Raw genomic sequence first — 21,821 nt, forward strand, 5'->3', positions numbered from 1 at the left:
ACATAGTCCACTGCACATAGTTTTGGAGCAAGGGCCTATCAGTAAGGGGACAGGTGGGTCCACAGAGAACACTGTGAGGCCTCCATCCCTAAGCAATTTACATTTTAGTGGAAGGAAGTAAGAAAAACGTGGCACAGAAAGGTAGCAAAGATGATAGTGCAACATGAGGTAAGTCCCCAAATGAGTGGTGGACACAAGGAATCTTTGCAGGATACCGTCTGAAAAGTAACAATAGATGTTTATATCAAAGGAGTTTTGGAGAGAAAAGTGGTGAGATGATAACCTGGTCCTAAATTTTTTGAACATGAATATCCCCACTCACGTTTTCAGAAATGTGGATGAACTTCATCATAACCTATTGGCAAAACTCTTGGCAGCTGGCTGCCTGTCACATAGCCGAGGGCCTGGAAACTGAGTTGATGAGATTGTAGAGGCACCTCAATCACAGTTGCAGTGACAGCACCATTTTTGCTCTATAAAAGGTAAGCCATGCTTGAGGGGTTGACAATCCAGCTGAAGCTCAAAGCAAAACATATCTAACTTTTGGTCATCTAACTCCTCATAGTACAAGGCAGAAATTACAAAACGTTGGTCTAAACCAAGTACTTTGGGCAATTTGTAAGATTAGAATGAGAGGGAGAGTCACATCTTGCTGGAGCAATCAAGGTAGTTTACGTGGGAGGGGTCTTGAAGCTGGGCACCAAAGGTGAAATGAAATTGCTTTGGACATGGATGCTTGGAGAGTGCACTCAGGATGAATGGGTCTGCGTTAGAAGTGCAGGGTGTTTTTGAGAATGAGTGAAAATAAAACATATGACAGTTCTTGTCACTCCTGCCTGATCTATAATGGCTCCCACCTCACTTAGGGTCAAAGCCAACGTTCTGAGCCATCTGCTCCCTGTTATCTTCCTAATCCCATCCACTATTATTCCCTGTGGTGTGTTAAGGTGGCAAAACCAGTGGGGCACAGAAAGTGGGACCTTTTAGTGTCTGGATGAAGAACTCACACATTATCTTGGAGTCAATGAGGAACCACTGAATAACCAAGAGGGAGCTTTCCTATTCTCCTATCCTTTCTGAGTTCTTTTCTCTCCCTCCCATTATGGAATAGAGCTAATTTCCTGAGGGAACAAGGAGGACTAGGGCTAAGGCTTTGTGGAAGACCTTCTTGTGCTACTGGTTTGGCTACTCATCTCTTGAGCTGATCCATTACAGGGAAAAATATATAGAATCTGCATGCTTTGATGGCTGGTGGTTGCACCCAAGCCGCAGTCTGGTTTGCAACATCATTAGGTTTTTTAGTGGCACGGCATCATTTCCGGGGAGGGAGTTGTGATTGCCTATAAGAAAGAATGTTTATAACCACAACCCCAGCACATGATGGGGACTATCTACTATATGCAAATTTGGAGGATGAAAATGACAACTTTACTGGTTACATCTGTAAGTTGACAATTTTATACCAAATGCACGTGTCCTTTGAATTCTAAGTATCCTGATAGAAATTTTAAGATTCAAAGCTACAAAGTTATGATAATTATACCCATTTATGTTCTAACAGGGAAATGGACATTTTTTAAAAATTATTTTTATTAACATATAATATATTATTTGACCCAGTGGTACAGGTCTGTGAATTATCAGGCTTACACATTTCACAGCACTCATCATAGCACATACCCTGACATATTTTTGAGAGAAAAGGAGATTGTATAATTTCAGGAAAATCTTTTCCAAACAATTTCTTCTTTTTTTAAACTGTTCACTGACATAGATTATTCCATATCCCCAAATGTTGTGTCCTTCTATTTCTAATTTTTTATTCCTTAATTGAAATGACATTATATACATTCATACCATCAAGAGAAAATAGAGAAGTAGGTCTGTAAGTCTTATTTTTAAACTATAATTCCAAATGGAATTATAGTTTTAGATTTTTTGAGAAATCTTACTCAAAATAAAGTTAATAGTTCGTTTAGGAAAACACTTGGCTTTAGGTAGGAAAAACAATATATTATGTCTATAATATTAAAACAAAATTAATTTCTATTTTTCTTAAAGATTTTATTTATTTATTTATTTGAGAGAGAGTGAGAATGAGGGAATGGCAGAGGGAAAGGGAGAAGCAGGTTCCTCACTGAGCAGAGAGCCTGATACAAGGTTTGATCCCAGGACCTTGGGATCATGAGCTGAGCTGAAGGCAGATGCCTAACTGACTGAGCCACTCAGGTGCACCAAAAACAGAATTAATTTCAGTGCAGAACGACAAGATGCACAGGATACCAGGGCAGGGGGTACATAGAAACTGTAGATTTCAAGCACCCATTTGACCCATGTGAGGAAAATTAGACCCAGCAAGGTGAGTAGCTAAACTCTAGTCAGCCTCTGGCTTCGGTCACCTTCTCAGCAGTCACTTCAGAGTGACTTCAGGCTGGCACCTTCCCCACTTGTGCAAACTTCCCTCCAAAACCCCAGTTAAAAAAAAATAAAAACCATGACCCATGATATGGAAAGTTAATGCCAACAGTTTGCCAGACCATGGAGGAGTGTCCGCTCATCTTAAGGAACTTGGCATTTACTTCAGGAAACAACTTAGGGCATTTCATCATCGAGCCTCATAAAGATATGCTATCACAGCCTCTCGAGGGACGGTGAAAAATACTCTATCTTGACCAAACTTTCTGACCCAGACATCCAGATTTTCTATCTACAAGGAAATGGGCAGCCAGTTTTTTATTGAGACAAATACTTTGAGGGCAAGATCCAGGGATTCTAACCTATTCTGTGGGATCAGAGAAGACTTTGTAGTAGGGAATGATCTTCATATTTCTTAGTAATTAGAATAGAATTTGGCAGAAACTTCTCTGCCAAAGGGATAAGCTAGTTTTTTGTTTGTTTGTTTGTTTTTTGTGTTTTGTTTAGCCATGGAGAGCCATTTCTTTGTGAGTTGTGTGAGATCTGAAACACAAGCTCAGCAGTGTATGTGTCCCTGAGAGGGAACTACTTAGATTTCAAGGTCTGGTTTGGGTAAGAACTGCCTTCTTTTGTGGCATTGTCTTGCTCTTACTCTGCACCTGTAAGCTTCCTGCATCTGCATGGGTGTATGTTCACCCCACCCCATTCCTTTGAGCACCAGTGAGGTTTCTTCAGGAGCAGTCAACACCTTCCAAAGGTCAATGTCCTCTAATCTCAGGTAAGCCTCCCACAGCATTTTCGCTATACCAGAAAATGAAACTGGGCTAGATATTGCAAAAACAGAAGCATTGCAAGAGGACATACCTGTAACCATCTGTAGATGTAACTTGTCACTTGGCCTACTCACTATCTTTCTTTTTCTTCCTGACACAAATGGCTAGATGTGACAGTGAAATTTGGGCCATAAGGACAGAATTGTTTGGGGGGGGGGGTAGGGTATAGGAGGGTTGAGCAAAATCTAAAAATGCAGCCACAAAAATGTCTTTGTTTCTACTGCAATATGATAATCTTTTTTCACCTTTAAGCTTGTAGGATACTTTATAATTTTCCAAGTGTTATACATATTTCTGTCCAATGTTTATAGACAAATCAGTGGAAAGCCAGAAAATCTGAGTGGACAAATTGGGAATTAGAGTTCTAAAACCAGTGTTCTTTTCAATAATAATGCTACAGGGCTAGGTGTTTATAAGGAAGTGAAGAGAACATATCCATGGCCCATTGTGAAAAAAACTGCCAAATTTGGAAGCATGCTTCTTATTTGATTTAACACCTGCTTATTCAGTATGAAATAAAACCATGAATTTGTAGAGAGATAAAATCATTATCAAACATCAATTATTAATTTTTGCCCACATGGACACTTTGTTTTCACCTACACTTCTGCTCTAACCTAATATTTCATTTTATGTCATTATTTCCTTTTGGGAAACAGCCATTTCTCCTACCAAAGTCAAGCTCTGGATAATAAAAAAATTTTCATTTTTTTCTTTGTTGTTGGAAAGGACATTGTATCATAAACAGTTCTTTGAAGTATGAGAAGCATAAAGTCAAGATGGCTAAGTTTAATTCTATTAAGGAATTAGAGGGAGATTTGAATAAAAATGGTAGACTCAGTGCTTATAACTATTCTACTACTCATCTAAAGGTCCTCTGAGGTGACAAAAGATGTTTAAGAAACAAAATAAATTTATAAATGCCTAGAAAGACAATCAAGAGTATCATTACTAAATCGGAAATACTGAAGCATCACAAAAGATGGAACACATATAAGATCTGACCAATGGAGAAGTAAAACCATAGGAAACCATAGTTCTTTTTTAAAAAAATTATTTTATTTATTTATTCGACAGAGATCACAAGTAGGCAGAGAGGCAGGCAGAGAGAGAAGGGGGGACGTAGGCTCCCTGCTGAGCAGAGAGCCCGATGCGGGGCTCTATCCCAGGATTCTGGGATCGTGACCTGAGCCGAAGGCAGAGGCTTAACCCACTGAGCCACCCAGGTGCCCCAGGAAACCATAGTTTTAAAACATATGCTGAGAAGATTGGTTTGGACATAAGCTAACTGTAGGGGAGTTTAAAGTTAAAAGTAAATAACCATAAGAAATGGATAGTCAGGGCACCAGAGCCTGGGGATGGAGTCCCGCATCGGGCTCCCAGCTCCATGGGGAGTCAGCATCTCCCTCTGATCATCTCCCCTCTCATGCCCTCTCTCACTGTCTCCCTCTCAAATAGATAAATAAAATATCTTTTTTTTTTTTAAAAGAAATTGATAGGGTGATTAAGTGGGAAGCTAGATCTCTTTGTCTTCTTTTTATGGGTTAATAAGTAAGAAGCGGTTGTGATGTCCACAGGACAAATCTCCTTGCTAGGTACCAGGAGCGGAATGTAGAGAGATTAGGAGTCCACACTGCAAGAATAGAAGCTATTGGTCCTGGCAACTCCTTCCATTTCCCTTCTCTGGTCACTCAAGATAGGCAAATATGTAGGAAAATAAGGATTCTTTAATAAGAAAAGAAATGAACATAGACAAAGTGTCAGTGCTATTTAAGGAAAACTAGCATTAGAGGTACCACATTCAGTAAGCAGAACAACTAGCGAAAAGACTTAACAGAACAAACAGAGAAAGAATTTAAAATATATTCATCTTTTGAGAAAAACAGCAGAACAATGCATGCTTTAAAAAGATCAACAGTTCAAAAGTAAAATGGACACCTGAAAAGCAAATTAATAAGCTAGAATAACAAATGGGTTAAGTTTTCCAGGACATGATGAAAAAGGATAGAGAAAAAAATATGAAGCAAGTCAAGAGAAATGTAAGACAGATTGAGAAGATCCAATTCTCTCTAATGGGAGTTGCAAGATTGAAAAAAAGGAGGATAAGAAGAAGTGCAAGAGGAGGAAAAAAAGGTAAAAAAAGATGGAGGAGGAGAGGCAGGGGGAAATTATAGAAAGGAAGAAAGATTTGAATCGTAAGGTGTAAATGGTCTGCTGGGTACTGATTAAATTTCAGTCTCCAGGGATAGTGAGGAAAACCTCAAGTATTTTTAGAGAAGGAAGAAAGGCAGTTTATATACAAGGGAACAAGAAATGGATTGCTTCAGACTTTCATAGATGACAAGGGAAAAAAAGATTATGAACGAAAATGATTTTGAACTTAGAATCTTATACTCAGCCAAGCCAGCAATCAAATGAGAGAGCCAAATAAAAACATTCCAATATATGTAAGGAGTCATGAGTTTAACTCCCACAGAACTTTTCTATAATAATTGAGTATATACCTCAACAAAACAATGAAATAACTAAGGAGGAAGAGAAGATGCCTGGAAGAGTAGTGAGTGAAGAAATTAATGGACTATGGTTTAACCCAAGTAGTTTTGTATATGAGGTATAAAGAAACAGAATCTATAAATTAATAAACAAATGATACCCTGGAAAAATGGGTATGTGGGAGAAAGAAATTCTTCTCCTGGTCTGTGGAAGATTCTCGTCACTAACCGTATCATATATACACACACACACACACACACACACACACACACACACACACACACACATATATATACACACAGAGAGAGAGAGAGAGAGAGAAACATTAAACAAATAGCAGGGAGAAATACTATATACAATTCCTAACAGTGACAAGGAGTGGCAGAACAAATAAAATTTAATCAAATAAATCAAAGGTATGAAAGGAAAAGTACTTAAAATAAAAAAAAAAGAAAATGTAAACGTCAAATATAAAGGTGGCAGGAATAAGTTCAAACACACGAGTAATTAAAGTATTAGGTTTAACCACAAGGAGTCGCCAATGTTTGTTTTTGACCTATAAGAACAGCAATTTCATATGGTTCAAGAAAGTAATTGTTCATAACCTACATTATTTTATTAAAACACAAAAGCTCTCACATTTGATTTAAAATAAATTGATATGCTGCTTATAAGAGGGCTACATTTTCTGAAAGTGATAAAGACGGAAATAAAGAGATGACTGTTGAAGAAAAAGCAGATGTATAAATATTCATATCAGATACAACAGAGTGCAAAGTAAAGTAAGATAAAAGAAAGAAACCCACCAAGAATTGTAGGAGCCGTAACTCATGTATCTTAGAGTTACACTGAAATACATAAGAAAAAGAGAAACTAACAAATCCATAATCACAGTGGAAGACATTAACACATGTTTCTCAGAAATTATAAGTGTGAGAAGACAAAAAATAAGTAAGTCTAGAGGATCCAAGTTACATAGTTAGCAAGTTTGTTCTAATAGACTTAAAAAGACAGTGTTCAGTTTTTCATGGCACGCATGGAAAACTGCAAGACATTCCAATACAACTATCTGAGAAGCTGTGGCACCTGAAGAGAGATATTCATTAAGGTGGTAGCATCTGGAATTAAAATATGAAAATATCAATAGCTTTCCTATATGCCATCAATAACTAATTAGAATATGGGATAGAGAAAAAAAGATAATATTCAAATACCACCACCATCAAAAATTCATATCCAAATAATGATCATAAGAGGAAATATCAGACCTTAGAATAAAGAAATAAAATTTTATTAAAGGACATGAGAAATACCTAAATAAATGGAGAGACATATCATTTTCTAAATGTTCCATATCATTTAGAAAATATCAGTTTCTAAATGGGAAGACTAAATGTTATTAAATGCCAAACTTTCCAAAGTTAACCTATACCTATAGATTTAATAATATATTACCAATTAAATGGCAACAGTTTCTTTAAAAAAAAAATTCAATGCCTGACAAGCTAATTCTAAAGTATATACAAAGAAAAGATCTTTAAGAATTACCTAAAAACTTCCAAATTTACCTAAAAAATAGACAAATAGATCAATAATTCAAATCAGTGGGTAAAAATTTCAATTAAAGACAATTTAAAACACTCTTTTAAAAAATAAAGTCCTCCTCACATGAAAAGATGCTCAACATTACTCTTCTTCAGGGAACTACAAATCAAAACCACAATGAGATTGCACCCATCAGAATGGCTAAAATTAATGAGTCAAGAAACAACAGATATTGGTGAGCATGCAGAGAAAGGGGAACCCTCTGCAAACTGGTGCAGCCACGCTGGAAAACAGTATGGAGGTTCCTGAGAAAGTTAAAAATAGAACTACCCTGTGACCCAGCAATTGCATTACTAGGTATTTACCCCAAAGATACAAATATACTGACTGGAAGGGGCATACTCACCCTGATGATTACAACAGCATTATCAACAATAGTCAAATTATGGAAAGAGCCTAAATGTCCATCAACAGATGAATGGATAAAGAAGATGTGTTACACATTCTCTCTCTCTCTCTCTCTCTCTCTCTCTCTCTTTCTCTCTGGAATATTACTCAGTCATCAAAAAGAATGAAATCTTGCCATTTGCAATGACATGGATGGAGCTAGAGTGCACTATGCTAAACAAAATAAGTCAGTCAGAGTTAGACAAATACCATCCAGTTCACTCATATGTGGAATTTAAGAAACAAAATAGATAAACATAGGAGAAAGGAAATAAAAAAGAGAGGAAGATAAACCACAACAGACTCAACTGAAGAAAAAACTGAGCGTTGCTGAGGGGAGGTGGGCAGGTGAGTGGCTAAACAGGTGATGAATACTAAGGAAGGCACCTGTGTTGAGCACTGAGTATTATATGTAAGTCATGAATCATTAAATTCAACGCCAGTAACTAATATTACATTAGATGTTAACTAACTAGAATTTAAATAATTTTTTTAAAAGTCCTCTCTCTCTCCCCAAAGAGCAAAAACTAACAACAAGGAAAACAAAAGAAAATGTCTGAGATATACGACTTAAAAATTAAAAATGTAAATATGGCTAAAAACAACATAAAAAAATTAAGAGCCAAGAAACAGAATTTAAAAAATACCTGAAATCACTTAATAGATAAATTATTCATATATGGATATATACAAAAGTCTCTTCGAAATCAATGAGAAAAAACCAATTTAATAAAATCAAGAGCAAGGGATAAAAACAGGCAATTCAAGAAGATTAAGTATAAAGTACTAACAATCATGAGAAAAGCTCAGTCTCACTATTAATCAAGAAAATGCAAATTAAGACAAGAACAAAAAATGTTCACCTATCAGACTGGCCAAAGTAAAAAACACATTGATCATATCAACATATCAAAGTCTGGTAAGGAAGCAAGCACTCCTAGGAGCTGCTCACTAGAGTCTACCTGGGCAAGCTCTTTTGAAAGGCAATTTGCCAATCTCTCAAAAGTTGAAATATACATTCCTTGAGCCCAGAAAGCCACTTCTAGGAATCATCCTCAAATAAATGCATGTACTGCTCATTGAGGAATTATCTGAAGTAATAAAATAATAAAAAATGATAATACAAATAATCATATACCCACATTGGGGAATACCATCATGCAAAGTATTAAAAGGAATGGGGTAAACTTGTATTGGCATGTGATGGTCTTCAGACTTAGTTAGGGGAGAAAAAAGTGAATCACACAGAAGTCTGTATGATGCAATCCCATTTATGCTAAGGAAAAGAATGGGTGCAAATGAACCTATGTGTAATTAAGTGCACGAAAAACACAGGAAGAAGGATTTTGCTCGTTATTTCTGTAACAAAGAGGAAAGGGAAAAACGATTTCAGGGGTTCTTCATTAGGACTTGTCATAATCCACCCATATCACACATTGGTTAGTACCATTGGTGTACATAGCAAAGTTCTGCCTTATCAGTGTGGTTTCACTTATATGTTTAACCAAGGGGAAAGGAGGGAAAACTGAATGGGAAGAAATCAGAGAGGGAGACAAACCATAAGAGACTCTGGACTCCAGGAAACAAACTGAGGTTTACAGACGGAAGGGGGATGGAGGGATGGGGTAACTGTGTGATGGGTATTTAAGGAGGGCATGTGTTGTGATGAGCACTGAGTGTTATATGAAACTAATGAATCGTTGAACACTACATCAAAAACAAATGATGTACTACATGGTGGCTAATTGAACAATAAATAAACAAATAAATATTTGGTAGAATTAAAAAAAAATCAGTGAACTCTGCTTTCCTCCTATTTGTAGCTTCCTTCTTGCAAAGGGAAGCAAAGTCTATACTGTAAAAGCACTAAAAAATGATTAAACTAACATTTTAATGACACAGCAGAAGTTATATGTGTGTGTATAACATGTATATACGTGTATTTATTTGGATGTTCCCAAATAAATACTGACCTGAGTATTCACTATGTTGAGGCTGTGATCTGATTTTACTGATGTGGTCTTACTTCACAAAATATTTCTAGAACTATGATTTTAGAGTTAGTGTTCCAACCTATGGCACATTATTTCTCTCCTAGAAACAATAGTGGAAAATATTCAGCCCTTATGAGGGTACATTTGCTTTTTAGAAGCATCTGGGAGGTATTTGGAATGAAGTCTGGTTGGGGAGACTGGGGATTTCACTGGCCAGCAATTTCTGCTGCATTTAAAGCTATTGATTTCTTTGTAGATAGGTAAGTCAAGGAAGTGAGGGAGTGACCCTTTGTGCCCCCAGGAAAGTTCAAGAAGCATTGTTCTAAAACACTGGCCTCTAACTCTCTGCATATGGAATCACCTGGGAAGCTTTTATGAATCTCACCAAGGGTATACCACAGACAAATTAAATTAGAATATTTGTGGGTAAAGCTCAGGTATTAGTAGCTTTTAAAACTTCTTAGGTGATTCCAATGTACAGCCGAGGCTGAGAATCACTGGTCTAATATTACCATCTCACCAGCTGCTGGCTAGTATGTTAAGTTTCCAAGGAAACCCCAGTGAAAGCTCTCTGACTTTGGACTCACCCAGGTCCAAACAGGAAGACCAATGCTTGGGCCATCTGTTTGCTTTGGACAAAACTCATACCCCGTGACCCTAATGGAACTCATCCTTCAAATTACTCAGAAGAAAGTCTCTCTGGGTGAATCTTGTTATTGTAGCAGGGTGCAAAATGTACATACAAAAGGGCAATTTTTAATTCAGGCACATATTTGGAGATCTGTCATAAAATTCTTTACAGTTACAACTTGCTGAACCCTCTTTGTTTCATGTGGGAGTAAAAATCTCTGGGGATGGGCCAGAAATATCTGAGATGTACTTGTAGAGGAGCTACAGGGACTCTCTGGGTCTAGAGTGAACATGGACTTGCACTGCTATGTTTTCTAACAGGCTGATGCCCTGTGGAGCAGGTCTTGCTTAACCTGTTATCAAACTACAGGGATTGAGAAATGGGACTGTGCTTGGAGGTTTCAAGTCTCTGATGATGCTTGACATTCATGTGATTATTCTATTTGCTGACATCTTCTGGATTTTGCAAAATTAAGTCGTCTGATTATTCTATTTGCTGACATCTTCTGGATTTTGCAAAGTTAACTCAAAGTTAAGAAAGTGTTTTATCGAGAGGTCTTTAATGAATTGCAATTCATTGCTGCAGTGGCCTTGGATTTTAAATAAAAGATACATGTGTCCCCAAAATTAAGCATTAAAAGGAGAATTTATACAAGAATATTTAAACTTGTACATGTCTGTATTGTCCTATTGTTTGCCAGTGTCTTCTGATTGTTAGTGGAGTCGATCTGATATGCCCGATGTCCTGGGCCTGTGATTTTTTTGAAATTTTCTTCTGGACGAAGATTTTGATTTTTTTTTTTTTCCTGTTCACTTAGTTTATACTAAGTGAATCAGAAATACTAAGTGAATCAGTCACCAAGTGATGTAGATAAGAAGATTGTCAGACCCTTTATGTTTTGAAGTCAGCTTCAGGGTATTGGGGCTAGAAATAAAAAAGAAGAATGCAAAAAGATTCTAAATTTGGGGCAACATTTTAGTTTGAATGGATGGTTTGATATGAGAGGAGTCATCCCAGTAAGGGAGAAAATAGGAAAATTGGGTTAATAAATTCTTGTATTTGAAAAACAGGAAAGAAATGAGGGAGGGGACATGTCAGTTAGCTTCACGGCAACCATCATTTTTATCTGTAATGATATCTGTATATTTTTATCAAAATATCATGCTGTAAACTTAAATGCAACTTTTATTAAAAATAAAAAGAATGCACATGGAGTAGAAGAGTGTAATCAGAATCAGCATCTCTTCATGATCTTTTTTTTTTTTTTTTAATTTTATTTATTTGACAGACAGAGATCACAAATAGGTAGAGAGGCAGGCGGAGAGAGAGAGAGGAGGAAGCAGGTTCCCCGCTGAGCAGAGAGCCCGATGTGGGACTTGATCCCAGAACCCTGAGATCGTGACCTGAGCTGAAGGCAGAGGCTTAACCCACTGAGCCACCCAGGCGCCCTCTTCATGATCTTTTTGAAAAAAAATAATTGCTCTTTTGGATGTACTTTTTTCCTGGTGTCACTTGGCTCTTGGCTGGTTTGTCTAAAGTGACAATTCATCCTCAGTAACCACGCTTTTAGAATAGTATATAGGGTGCCTGGGTGCTCGATTGGTTAAGCAACTGCCTACGGCTCAGGTTATGATCCTGGAGTCCTGGGATCAAGTCCCCCTTCAGGCTCCCTGCTCAGTGGGGAGTCTGCTTCTCCTGCTGACCTCTCTTCTCTCATGCTTTTTCTCTCTCTCATTCTCCCTCTTTCTCTCTCTCTCAAATAAATAAAATCTTTTAAAAAAAGAATAGAATATAGTGCTCATTTCTGTTAAGAGAACCAGGAGTCACTGGGAAGCAGTGTGTTTCCAGCAAGAGACTTTAAGACATGGCTCAAGTAGCTTATTAACACAAAGCAAGGGTACTGTCAGAGGGATGGAGCTGGGGAAAGATAGTAAAAGTCTAAAGGTCAGCCTGAAGATGGGTTTCACATGACCAAGTCCCATCAAAAAGGACATAGCAGCTGTAGCCACTGCAGTTTATTAAAACCAGTTACACTGGGAGATTATAAATATCTAAAGGGGCTCCACAGGAAGGAACGTGTAATAAAATGTGCCATGTGAAAGGTATGACCACCAAGGTGAATTAGTTGATTGACTGGTGCTCTCTACCTCACAGAGATCAACCAGGAGGAAAAGAATTTATTTTGTCAAGAAGTACAGGGCATTCATTTTTCTGATGCAATGTCTTCCTGCTGGGAGGTGGTTTGAGTCATGCTTGCAGCTGTAGTGACAGGTGCTGCCATGCAGGCTGCTAAGACCAGATGACTCATTGTTGGGGACCAGGCACCCCTTCCCCCAGTGCCAGGAGTGTTGGAGGCAGACAGCTTGCTGAAGGGAGCTGCCTGGCCCGGGATCACATCCCTCTACGGTGGTAGTCCCCCATCTATCATCACTAGAGACTCCACACCCTGCCATCCCTGAGGAAGGCTTCTGGAAGGCCCTTCCATCTCCAGAGCTCCCTGTGGGATCCACTGGGGCCTTGGCTCGGACTGCATCACAATTCACCTGTCTCATCTTGCTCCATTTGCTCCCTTGCAGGTGTACGGGTGTTGCTTCCAGGAGTGCACCCCAGAAACCTTTCTGCCCTCACGCCTCCATCTCAGAGTCTGCTTCCCTGGGAACCAGTTTGCCTATATATAACGATGTTCTGCTTGAAATGTAAGACATGCTTTGGAAAGACCAAAGTGACTAGCCCTGTTGGGTTGCTCGAGCAAGAACATTGGCACAGGGTAGGAATAGATGGCAGAGTTGAAGCCGAAGCTTGCTAAGGGATGCCACACCCGAGAAATCTACATTTGACTCACCCTCTGTCCCAGTAAATATTCTAAAATGTGCTGATCTATTGGGCACTGGTTACCTACACCTGGGGAGCAGGCAGATTGGTGATAAGAGAGCTTCGAGCTGGTGTCAGGGAGGGGCTGTGGGATCCTTGTGAGAATGGCCAGGAAGAACTTGCTTTTCTTATCCCAGTCTCCCATTTTATTACCAGCTCCTACCAGATTCAACTGTTTCTATATCCTTTGCCACTTACAGACCTGTACATACTCAAAACTGTATCTGTGCACATAATTTTGTTAATACGAAACTTTGCCATTGCGATGGGTGTGCCACCACCATTCTTGTGTCTGACCAAAGCAAAAAGTTGGGATTACTTTGGTTTCTTCCCTTTATCATATTTTCTATATCTACCTCCTAAATATCTCTATAATTCCCTTTTCTTCATTCCATCTACCTCTTTCCCAGTTTAAGGACAAATCTCTCTTTCCTAAACTATTTTAAGTCTTTTTAAATTGTCACTTTGCTCCTAGTCTTGAATTGAAATTCCATCTCCTATAGCTATTAAATTCTATTAAACTTCTTCATTCTCATCTCTCCCTTCCTCTTTTTTCTCTATAGACCTTCCTTGGGAGATCTCATCTACTTCTGTGGCTTTGATTAACACTGATATGCTTAAGATATGCTAAAGATGCCACAATATCCATCAGGGATGTTCCTCCAGGGATCCAAACCTTTCTACCTAACTTCCAGTTCTCAACTTGTCAAAAAAAGAATTGACCATTTTGTCCTCCAATTGTCTCTTCCTCCTTTATTTTCCATTTTAAAAATGCCATAGCCTTCTTCCTGCCCAGCTACCCAAGGCATAGACTTGGATGTGGTCTTTCATTTGTCCATCTCCTTAATTCCCCAAGTCAAGCCAACCATCCTTAACTCCATCTTCTTTAACATCTCTTGGCCTTATCTCTTATCACCACCCCTATTATAACTACCCTGGTCTTACCCCAAGGTCTCACCTAGCTTTTTTTATTTTTAAGCTAGATTTCTGCATCAGTCTCTTAACTGTTTTTTAAGTCTGTGCTGTCCTGCAATCCTTTCTTCATAGGCTAGTGAACATAGTCTTTGTAATCTGTAAATCCGCATTCTTCTGCCTGAATTCCTTCAATGCCTACCCATTGTTCTTATAATAAATACCTTTGGCTTATAAAAACCCATTATAATCTGGTCCCTACTTGCCTCTCAAACAATCTTTCTCCCCACATACTCCCACTGTCACTCACAATAGTCCAGTCATTGGAACTCCTTGGTTTCTTGAATGTACAATGCTTTCTATTACCTCTTTCACACCATGTTTTCTTTCCCTATTTTCTTTGCTTAGATGTGTTCGAGACTCCCTCATGTGGAACAATCCTTGCCCATAATCATCGTAGTATTTCAAAGAAATTTTTAGAAAGAAGGAATTCAGGGCATCATAAGTCATATGAACCAACTTGGAGAACAGGTTAGGAAAATGCAGACTTTCTGCAGAATATTTGCCAGGTTGTCCTAGTAGGTCTATGTGAAAAGAGGATGATATAAACTTGTATGGGTTAACTCTCAAAAGTATCTATATTAGTGGTTCTAAATTGGGGTTTTTTGAACTTCATGATACCATTTGAAAATGTTGGGAGAAATGTATGATTGTCACAAGTGTGTGGTAGAACGCTAACTCACTGATATGAATGGAGGCCAGTGATGCAGTTAAAAACTTTATAGTGCATAGGAAAGCCTTCCTTCCATGTCAAAGAATTAACCAATTCAAAATGTCAATGGTACCAGAGTTGAAAAATCATGAACTATATAAAATTAAAATTCCATGTTTCACTCAGGCACACTTTTCTATTCTAGGGTAGAACATAAACAATATTCATCTTGCAACAAGAAGACCAGAGTCCAGTCCTACCCAAAAGCCCTTGTTGTTATATTTTGATTTTTCATCTTTAAAATGGCATTTTACTTATTTTTTTTTTTTAAAGATTTTATTTATTTACTTGACAGAGAGAGATCACAAGCAGGCAGAGAGGCAGGCAGAGAGAGGAAGCAGGCTCCCCACTGAGCAGAGAGAGCCCAATGTGGGGCTGGATCCCAGGACCCTGAGATCATGACCTGAGCCAAAGGCAGCAGCTTAACCCACTGAGCCACCCAGGCGCCCCTTTAAAATGGCATTTTAATACCTGTCACATGGTATTGTTATAAAAATTAAATATGATGATGTATGAGAAAACCCTTAGTTCAGTGTCTAGAGAACAGTAGTTTCTTAATAAAATATTTGTTAAAAACAAAACAAAACAAAACAAAAACAAGTCCGACACGTGGAAGATGGGATTTATGGGGCAGAGATGAATAGAATTTACCCTGAGTGGTTTCTGCGTGTCTCACTCTTTTATAGGACCTGTACATGCATCACAACTTCTGAGAACACTTAAGAGAAGAATATGCATTGACAAAGATCCAAGGAGGTACACATACATACTTTTTGTTCTTCTCGCTCTATGGCTGCGTTACATTTTTCTATTCCACAGCTCCTCAAAAAGTCTCTGAGATAGCCAAATAGGGTTCCAAGTCCATATCCCAAGTAAGTGAAAACCATCACGTGAAGAGGTGCTTCCTCAAAGGATTCAACAAGTGGCTTATCGTAAACATGTGGCCACCCATTTTGCTGAAAACACAAAAGGAAACAGAAGGTTAGTTCTCTTCCATGACAATAAAACATATATTTAAAAATTTTTGGACTTTAAAGCTTTTAACTTTCAAAGAACACTAAGATCATAAAAAGTGCTCAGAGAAAAATGGAAGTTGGTCATGAATGAGGGCAATCAGAAAGGTGCATTTTATTTTACAACCCCCTAATAAAATACTGGATTCAGGCAAAAATTCTCAACAGGCGCTAAATCCATCAAGTGAAAGGTTAATGAGGAACACAGTTTTTGTAAGATGTCAAAGTTATCACTCCCATCAGTTACTCCCTAATCACAAATCTGAGGTCACTACCTTGACCGGGTGATCAAATTCCATCCCCAATGTTGGAATAAGATCACTTGTGCTCTTATCAGAGTGTAAGATTCAATACACTAATGATGCATTTAGCCTGAATTTAGTCAAGTTTTCATATCCAACTTCCACTTCACCAGAAACATCAAAAGAAGGGGAGGTGACAAAGGACTTCATCAGGAAACAATCAGATAACCCACAATGTGCACAGCAAAGTGAATTATCAACAAAATGAAAAGGCAACAGATGGAATGGGCAGAAATATTTGCAAACCAAATCTCAAATGAAGAACTCATACAACTAAAAACCCCTCATGTAATCTGATTTTAAAATGAGCAAAGTCCTAAATATTTTCCCAAAGAAGACCTACAAATGGCCAATAAGTATATGAAAAAGTACTCAACATCATTAATCTTCAGGGAAATGCAAATGAAAACAACAATGAGATACCATCTAACACCTATTAGGGTATGGGTATTATCGAAAAGGTAAATGATAACAAGTGTGGGTGAGGATGTGGAGAAAAGGCAATCCTTGTACACTACTGGTAGGAATACAAGTTCATACAACCATTATGAAAATGTACAACCCATATGAGGTTTCTCAAAAAATTTAAAAAACAGAACTACCACATGATTCAGTCATCCCAGGTCTGGGTATAGATCTATAGGAAGTGAAATCAGTGTCTTGAAGAGAGTTGTACCTCCAAGTTCATTGCATCATTATTTATGATAAGCAAGATACAGAAATAATCTAAGTATCTGTAGATGGATGAATGGATAAAGAATATAAAATACTGTAGAATATTATTTAGCCACAAAAAAGAGGGAAATCATGCCATTTCCAACAATATAAATAAATCTGGGCTACATTATGCTAAATGAAATAAGCCAGGCACAGAAAGATGGATACTGCATGAACTTATTTATATGTAGAATCTAAGAAATCTGACCTCACAGAAGCAGAAAGTAGAATGGTGGTGACCAGGGGCAGGAAATAGGGGAAATGAGGAGGTATTGGCCAAAGTATGTAAGTCTTCAGTTATAAGATGAATAAGTTCTGGAATCTAATGTACAGCATAGTTACTACGGTTAATAACATTGTATAGTGTACTTGAAATTTGATAAGACAATATATCTAAAGTGTTTTCACCACACACACACAAAAAAGGTAATGAGGTGAGATGATGGATGTATTAATTAGCTTGGATGTGGTAATAATTTCACAATGTTTACATATATTGTACACCTTGAATATAAACATTTTTATTTCTTAATTATACCTCAATAAAACTGGACAGCAGAAGCAAAAAAAAAGAGGGGTGGCGGAAGAAAATTAAAAGACACAACCCAATGCAGTGTGTTTTCCTTCATTGGATACTATTTTGTTGTTGTAAAAACCTGGTTAAAAAAATCCATATTTTGAACAATTGCATAGGTCCAAAGGTGGACCTAGGTTATTATAGGACCTATATTATTCCAAATCTTATTAAGGAATTGTTAATTTTGTTAGGAGTGGTAGTAGTATTACAGTTATGTGAAGAAATACTTCAGGGCATGCTGAAGTATTAGGGGAATTAAATGTTATGACACCTATAATTTTTTTAAATGGTCCATCAAAAATTGAAAATATATATGGTACAATTTTGGGAAAATGTTAATAACTGTTGAGTCTATTGGGTGCCTGGGTGGCTCAAGTCGGTTAAGCATCCAATTCTCAATTTTGGCTCAGGTCATGGTGTCAGGATTGTGAGACTGAGCCCATGTCAATCTCTGTGCGGAGTGTGGAGCCTGCTTAGGTTTCTCTTTCCCTTTCCTTCTGGACCCCCCAAGCCCAAATCTTTCTATTGCTCTCTTTAAAAAAAGTTACTGTTGGGTCTAGGTGGAGGTCATGTGAATGTTGGTTAAATTATTTTTCCACTTTTGAGTGTGTTTGAAATTTTTTTTTTTTTAAAGATTTTATTTATTTATTTGAGAGAGAGAGACAGTGAGAGAGAGCATGAGCGCAGAGAAGGTCAGAGGGAGAAGCAGACTCCCCGTGGAGCTGGGAGCCCGATGTGGGATTCGATCCTGGGACTCCGGGATCATGACCTGAGCCGAAAGCAGTCGTCCAACCAACTGAGCCACCCAGGCATCCCTGTTTGAAATTTTTTATAACAGAAAGTTAGAGGAAGTATTTCTTCATATTAGGTGTCAAAATTCCAGTGGAAGTAACTTTTAGTACCGAGCCATTCTGATTCCTGTTTAACTGAATTGCATGTTATAACACAATCAATATTGGCTTAGAGGATTAATGAGTAAATTATTCCTAAGGCTAAGATTTAATTAAGTTTTAGTCTTTGATAAGTATTCATACATTCATTCATTATTTCACTCAACAAATGTAATGCAATGCCCAGATTCTGCTTTTCTCAATGAGCAAGTATATGGACCACGTGGAATATATAACTTTTAGTGACTTACAGGAAATTGTCAAATGTCTACTCGTATTTAATGCATTAATTTAATTTACACATATATATTTAGAATGATGAATTATATAAAGTCTTATTAAATAGAAGCATTGTTTTTGCTACTGTCATAATCTTTGTTGCCACAACAAACACTGTTTGATTCTATCATCACAGCTTTTCAAAATATGTCACTTTCATTTCCTATGTTATTTAAGTGGCAATATTTTAGAAATCTCTATGTGACCTAGTCACTGCAAGTTTTATCCCAAGCCCCAAAATATATGACAATCAAAAAAATCTGTCTGTAGATGAGTATTTTTTTATTTCTACATCACTTGTTTTGAAGTCATTTTTTTCAAAGCCCTTTTATGATGACATTGAACACTTGAGTTGTGAAGTCAAAACCCTCATGAGATGCCACTAAATCTTATTAAAATTCCTTGCCTTCTTGTTTATGCATTCTGTCAAGTTACTTCTCTAGATTCTCCAAACTAACATGGATGGATGGAGGTTGCTCTTGTCTCATATGACTTCCCCAAACATTACCTGGTGTCTAAAGTAATGACAGTGAGAGCGCATTGCTTAATATGAGGTCTTGAATGAGAGGTTATAGCCATTGCTTTGTATTTGGGATTATAGGGAATGCAATGTATGCCTTCTGTGAGCTATGGGCAAGGTTCTGGAGATTCGACGATGAACAAAACAGACCGGGTCCCTGGTTCCTGTCTTCTTGACCTCCTTCTCACTATGTCCTCCCACCTATCCTGTAGGTCTGATGGAGAGATGATCTCAGTATTCTGATGCCAGCTCTGATCCTTAGCTCTGTCCTGTGCTTAACCTTTGGATGACTTCTATGTTCTGCATTCCAAGTGACCTCCTAACCCAGTTAGGAACCATCTCCTGGATCCTTTCACATCATGGGGACACATCATTAGTGTCCTTCTTTCCTCAATTTGTCAGATTCCAGGAAGGGACTTTGAGAGCTTCATGAAGGAGGAGTGGATGAACTTTTGTGACTGCTAACCAGTACCTAACTTGTACCTAACGTACAAGAGCAAGGAAGAGGGAAATGGAAAGTATCTGCAAGGAGAATTTTGTTATTGTTGATAAGAAGACAGGGAATTAGAAAGGGGGCTGCTTATGGGGGGGAAGACTGAATTGGAGGTGGTTACGGCTCACAGAAGTGGGACCATTTGTCAGGCAGTGAGAGATGCAGGAAGTGAGAGCCCCTGGCTGAAATGGAGTCAACTGCTACAAGGCACGGTCTAAGCCACAGTTAAAGGTGAATGTGATAAAGGACAAATTATAAAGAGAGAAGAACAGTGGGTTGGAGATAGAATTTGGGAACCCACTGATTTTAAGGGCATCATAGAGGAGGAGGAGTGAGTGAAAGGGGCTCAATACAGGTGACGTCACACACAAATTAACTGCTTTAGTTGACTAAGAAGATGGCTAAGTTATGAAGCCACATGTAAAGAGATACACTTCCAGGCCATCCTATGACAATCAGCTGAAGATTTTCCCTTTTTTCCCTTTCTGGCTTGTATCCATTTCTGAGCTCTGTATGTGGCCCAATCAAGCACCACATTTCCCTGAAATCCATGGGAACTTCCTGCTTGAAATGGCTCTGCAGCAAACCTGTACTGCACAGAACAGATACCTAGATGCAAGTAATACTGTCAGTGGGGTGCACAGCCTAGACTACGGTGACTTTTTTTTTTTTTTTTTTTGCCCCTTTGGCTTGTGCTGGAAGAAAGTTATAACATAAAGAAGAAATTATCAACAAGGTCCGTCAGTTCAGACCAACATCTACTTTCTCTCATAAAACTTCATTTGTTTATTTTAATTTATTTTAATGTAATTTTATTTGGCTGAGAGAAAATGAGATATCTTGATGGAGAACAACGTTATTGGGAAATATATAGGTCTTTCTTAACAGATGGAAAGTGACTCATTAACAACATCCCTTTATTTATTTATTTATTATATATTTCTAAAGATTTTATTTATTTATTTGACAGACAGAGATCACAAGTAAGCAGAGAGGCAGGCGGGGGTGGGGTGCAGGGCTCGATTGCAGGACCCTGAGATCATGACCTGAGCCTAAGGCAGAGGTTTAACCCACTGAGCCACCCAGGCACCCCCTACATCCCTTTCTTTAAAATTGAAGTCCATCATAACCTCTTGGGAAAGGTTTCTCAATCTGGGGTTGGATACTTATTCTTAAATATGAGATTTGTCTCTCCAAAAGGAGTGAAGCATTAAAATCTTACTTAATAAGTTTGCTGGTCAAAGGCTGACAGACAAAGCATGGGAGTCCATAATGTGCTTTCTTTCTCTGCTCTACCTTTTCTTTCACAGCCTTGAAAATAAACAGACCCTGAGCCACCTGGCCTAGAGTGCCTGCTCATTTGCAGCACTGAGACACCCTGAGGTTTGTTCACTTCCTGGATTCCTGTCACATCTGGAAATTATCAGGGTGTTGGGCATGCTGGGAGGACCCACTTTTATAGGGGACGAGTCTTCCATTCAAATTAGCAGGTCTTCTGCTGGCTGAAGACAGTCCTATGCTAACATTAGAAGGGATATGAAATCAATAAATACAGTCCCTTTCTCCCAGGATTGATAATGTTACGGTGTATGTGGGAGGTGGGGTGGGGGTGGGAAGGGAAGGGAGTGAAAATGACCATAACATTGAGTAAAAAATAAATTTCATAAGGTGCCACAAATGGAGGGACCATATCACACTAGGGGGTCGGGAGAGGCTTCCTGAAAGAGGTAGAATTTGAGCCCAGTCCTAAAGAGCTAAATGGTGGAGAGCTCTTTGGCAGCCATGAGACTATCTGGGTTCAAATCCTGGCACTTTCATTTGTTGACTGGATGCCCTTGGCAAGATCCTTAATTTTTCTTGCCCTCAAATGCCACAAGTATACAATGGAGCTAATAAGAGTTGTCTCCTAACACCCGAGATTTATTTTTTAAAGAGAGAGTGTGAGAGTGAGCATGAGGGGGGTAGAAGCAGAGGGAGAGAATATCTAGCAGACTTCCAATGACCAGCACAGGTCACAGGGCTCCATTTCTGGACCCTGAGATCCTGATCTGTGCCAAAACCAAGAATCGGATGGCCAACGAACTTAGCCACCCAGGCGCTCTGAAGTTTTATTTGAA

General features: G+C 38.3%; 1 protein-coding gene across 1 annotated transcript in view; it reads right to left on the reverse strand.

The window, feature by feature from the left end:
* SPTLC3 (serine palmitoyltransferase long chain base subunit 3) overlaps positions 1–21,821 on the reverse strand; it is a 134,086-nt gene that overhangs the window by 85,977 nt on the left and 26,288 nt on the right. Inside the window, exon 2 of the mRNA XM_082746602.1 lies at positions 15,684–15,869. Coding sequence (XP_082602728.1) covers positions 15,684–15,869 — 186 coding nt within the window. The remainder of the gene's footprint in view (positions 1–15,683; positions 15,870–21,821) is intronic.

This window comes from Mustela nivalis (genome assembly GCF_964662115.1).
Source record: "Mustela nivalis genome assembly, chromosome: 8".
NCBI classification, from domain to species: domain Eukaryota; kingdom Metazoa; phylum Chordata; class Mammalia; order Carnivora; family Mustelidae; genus Mustela; species Mustela nivalis.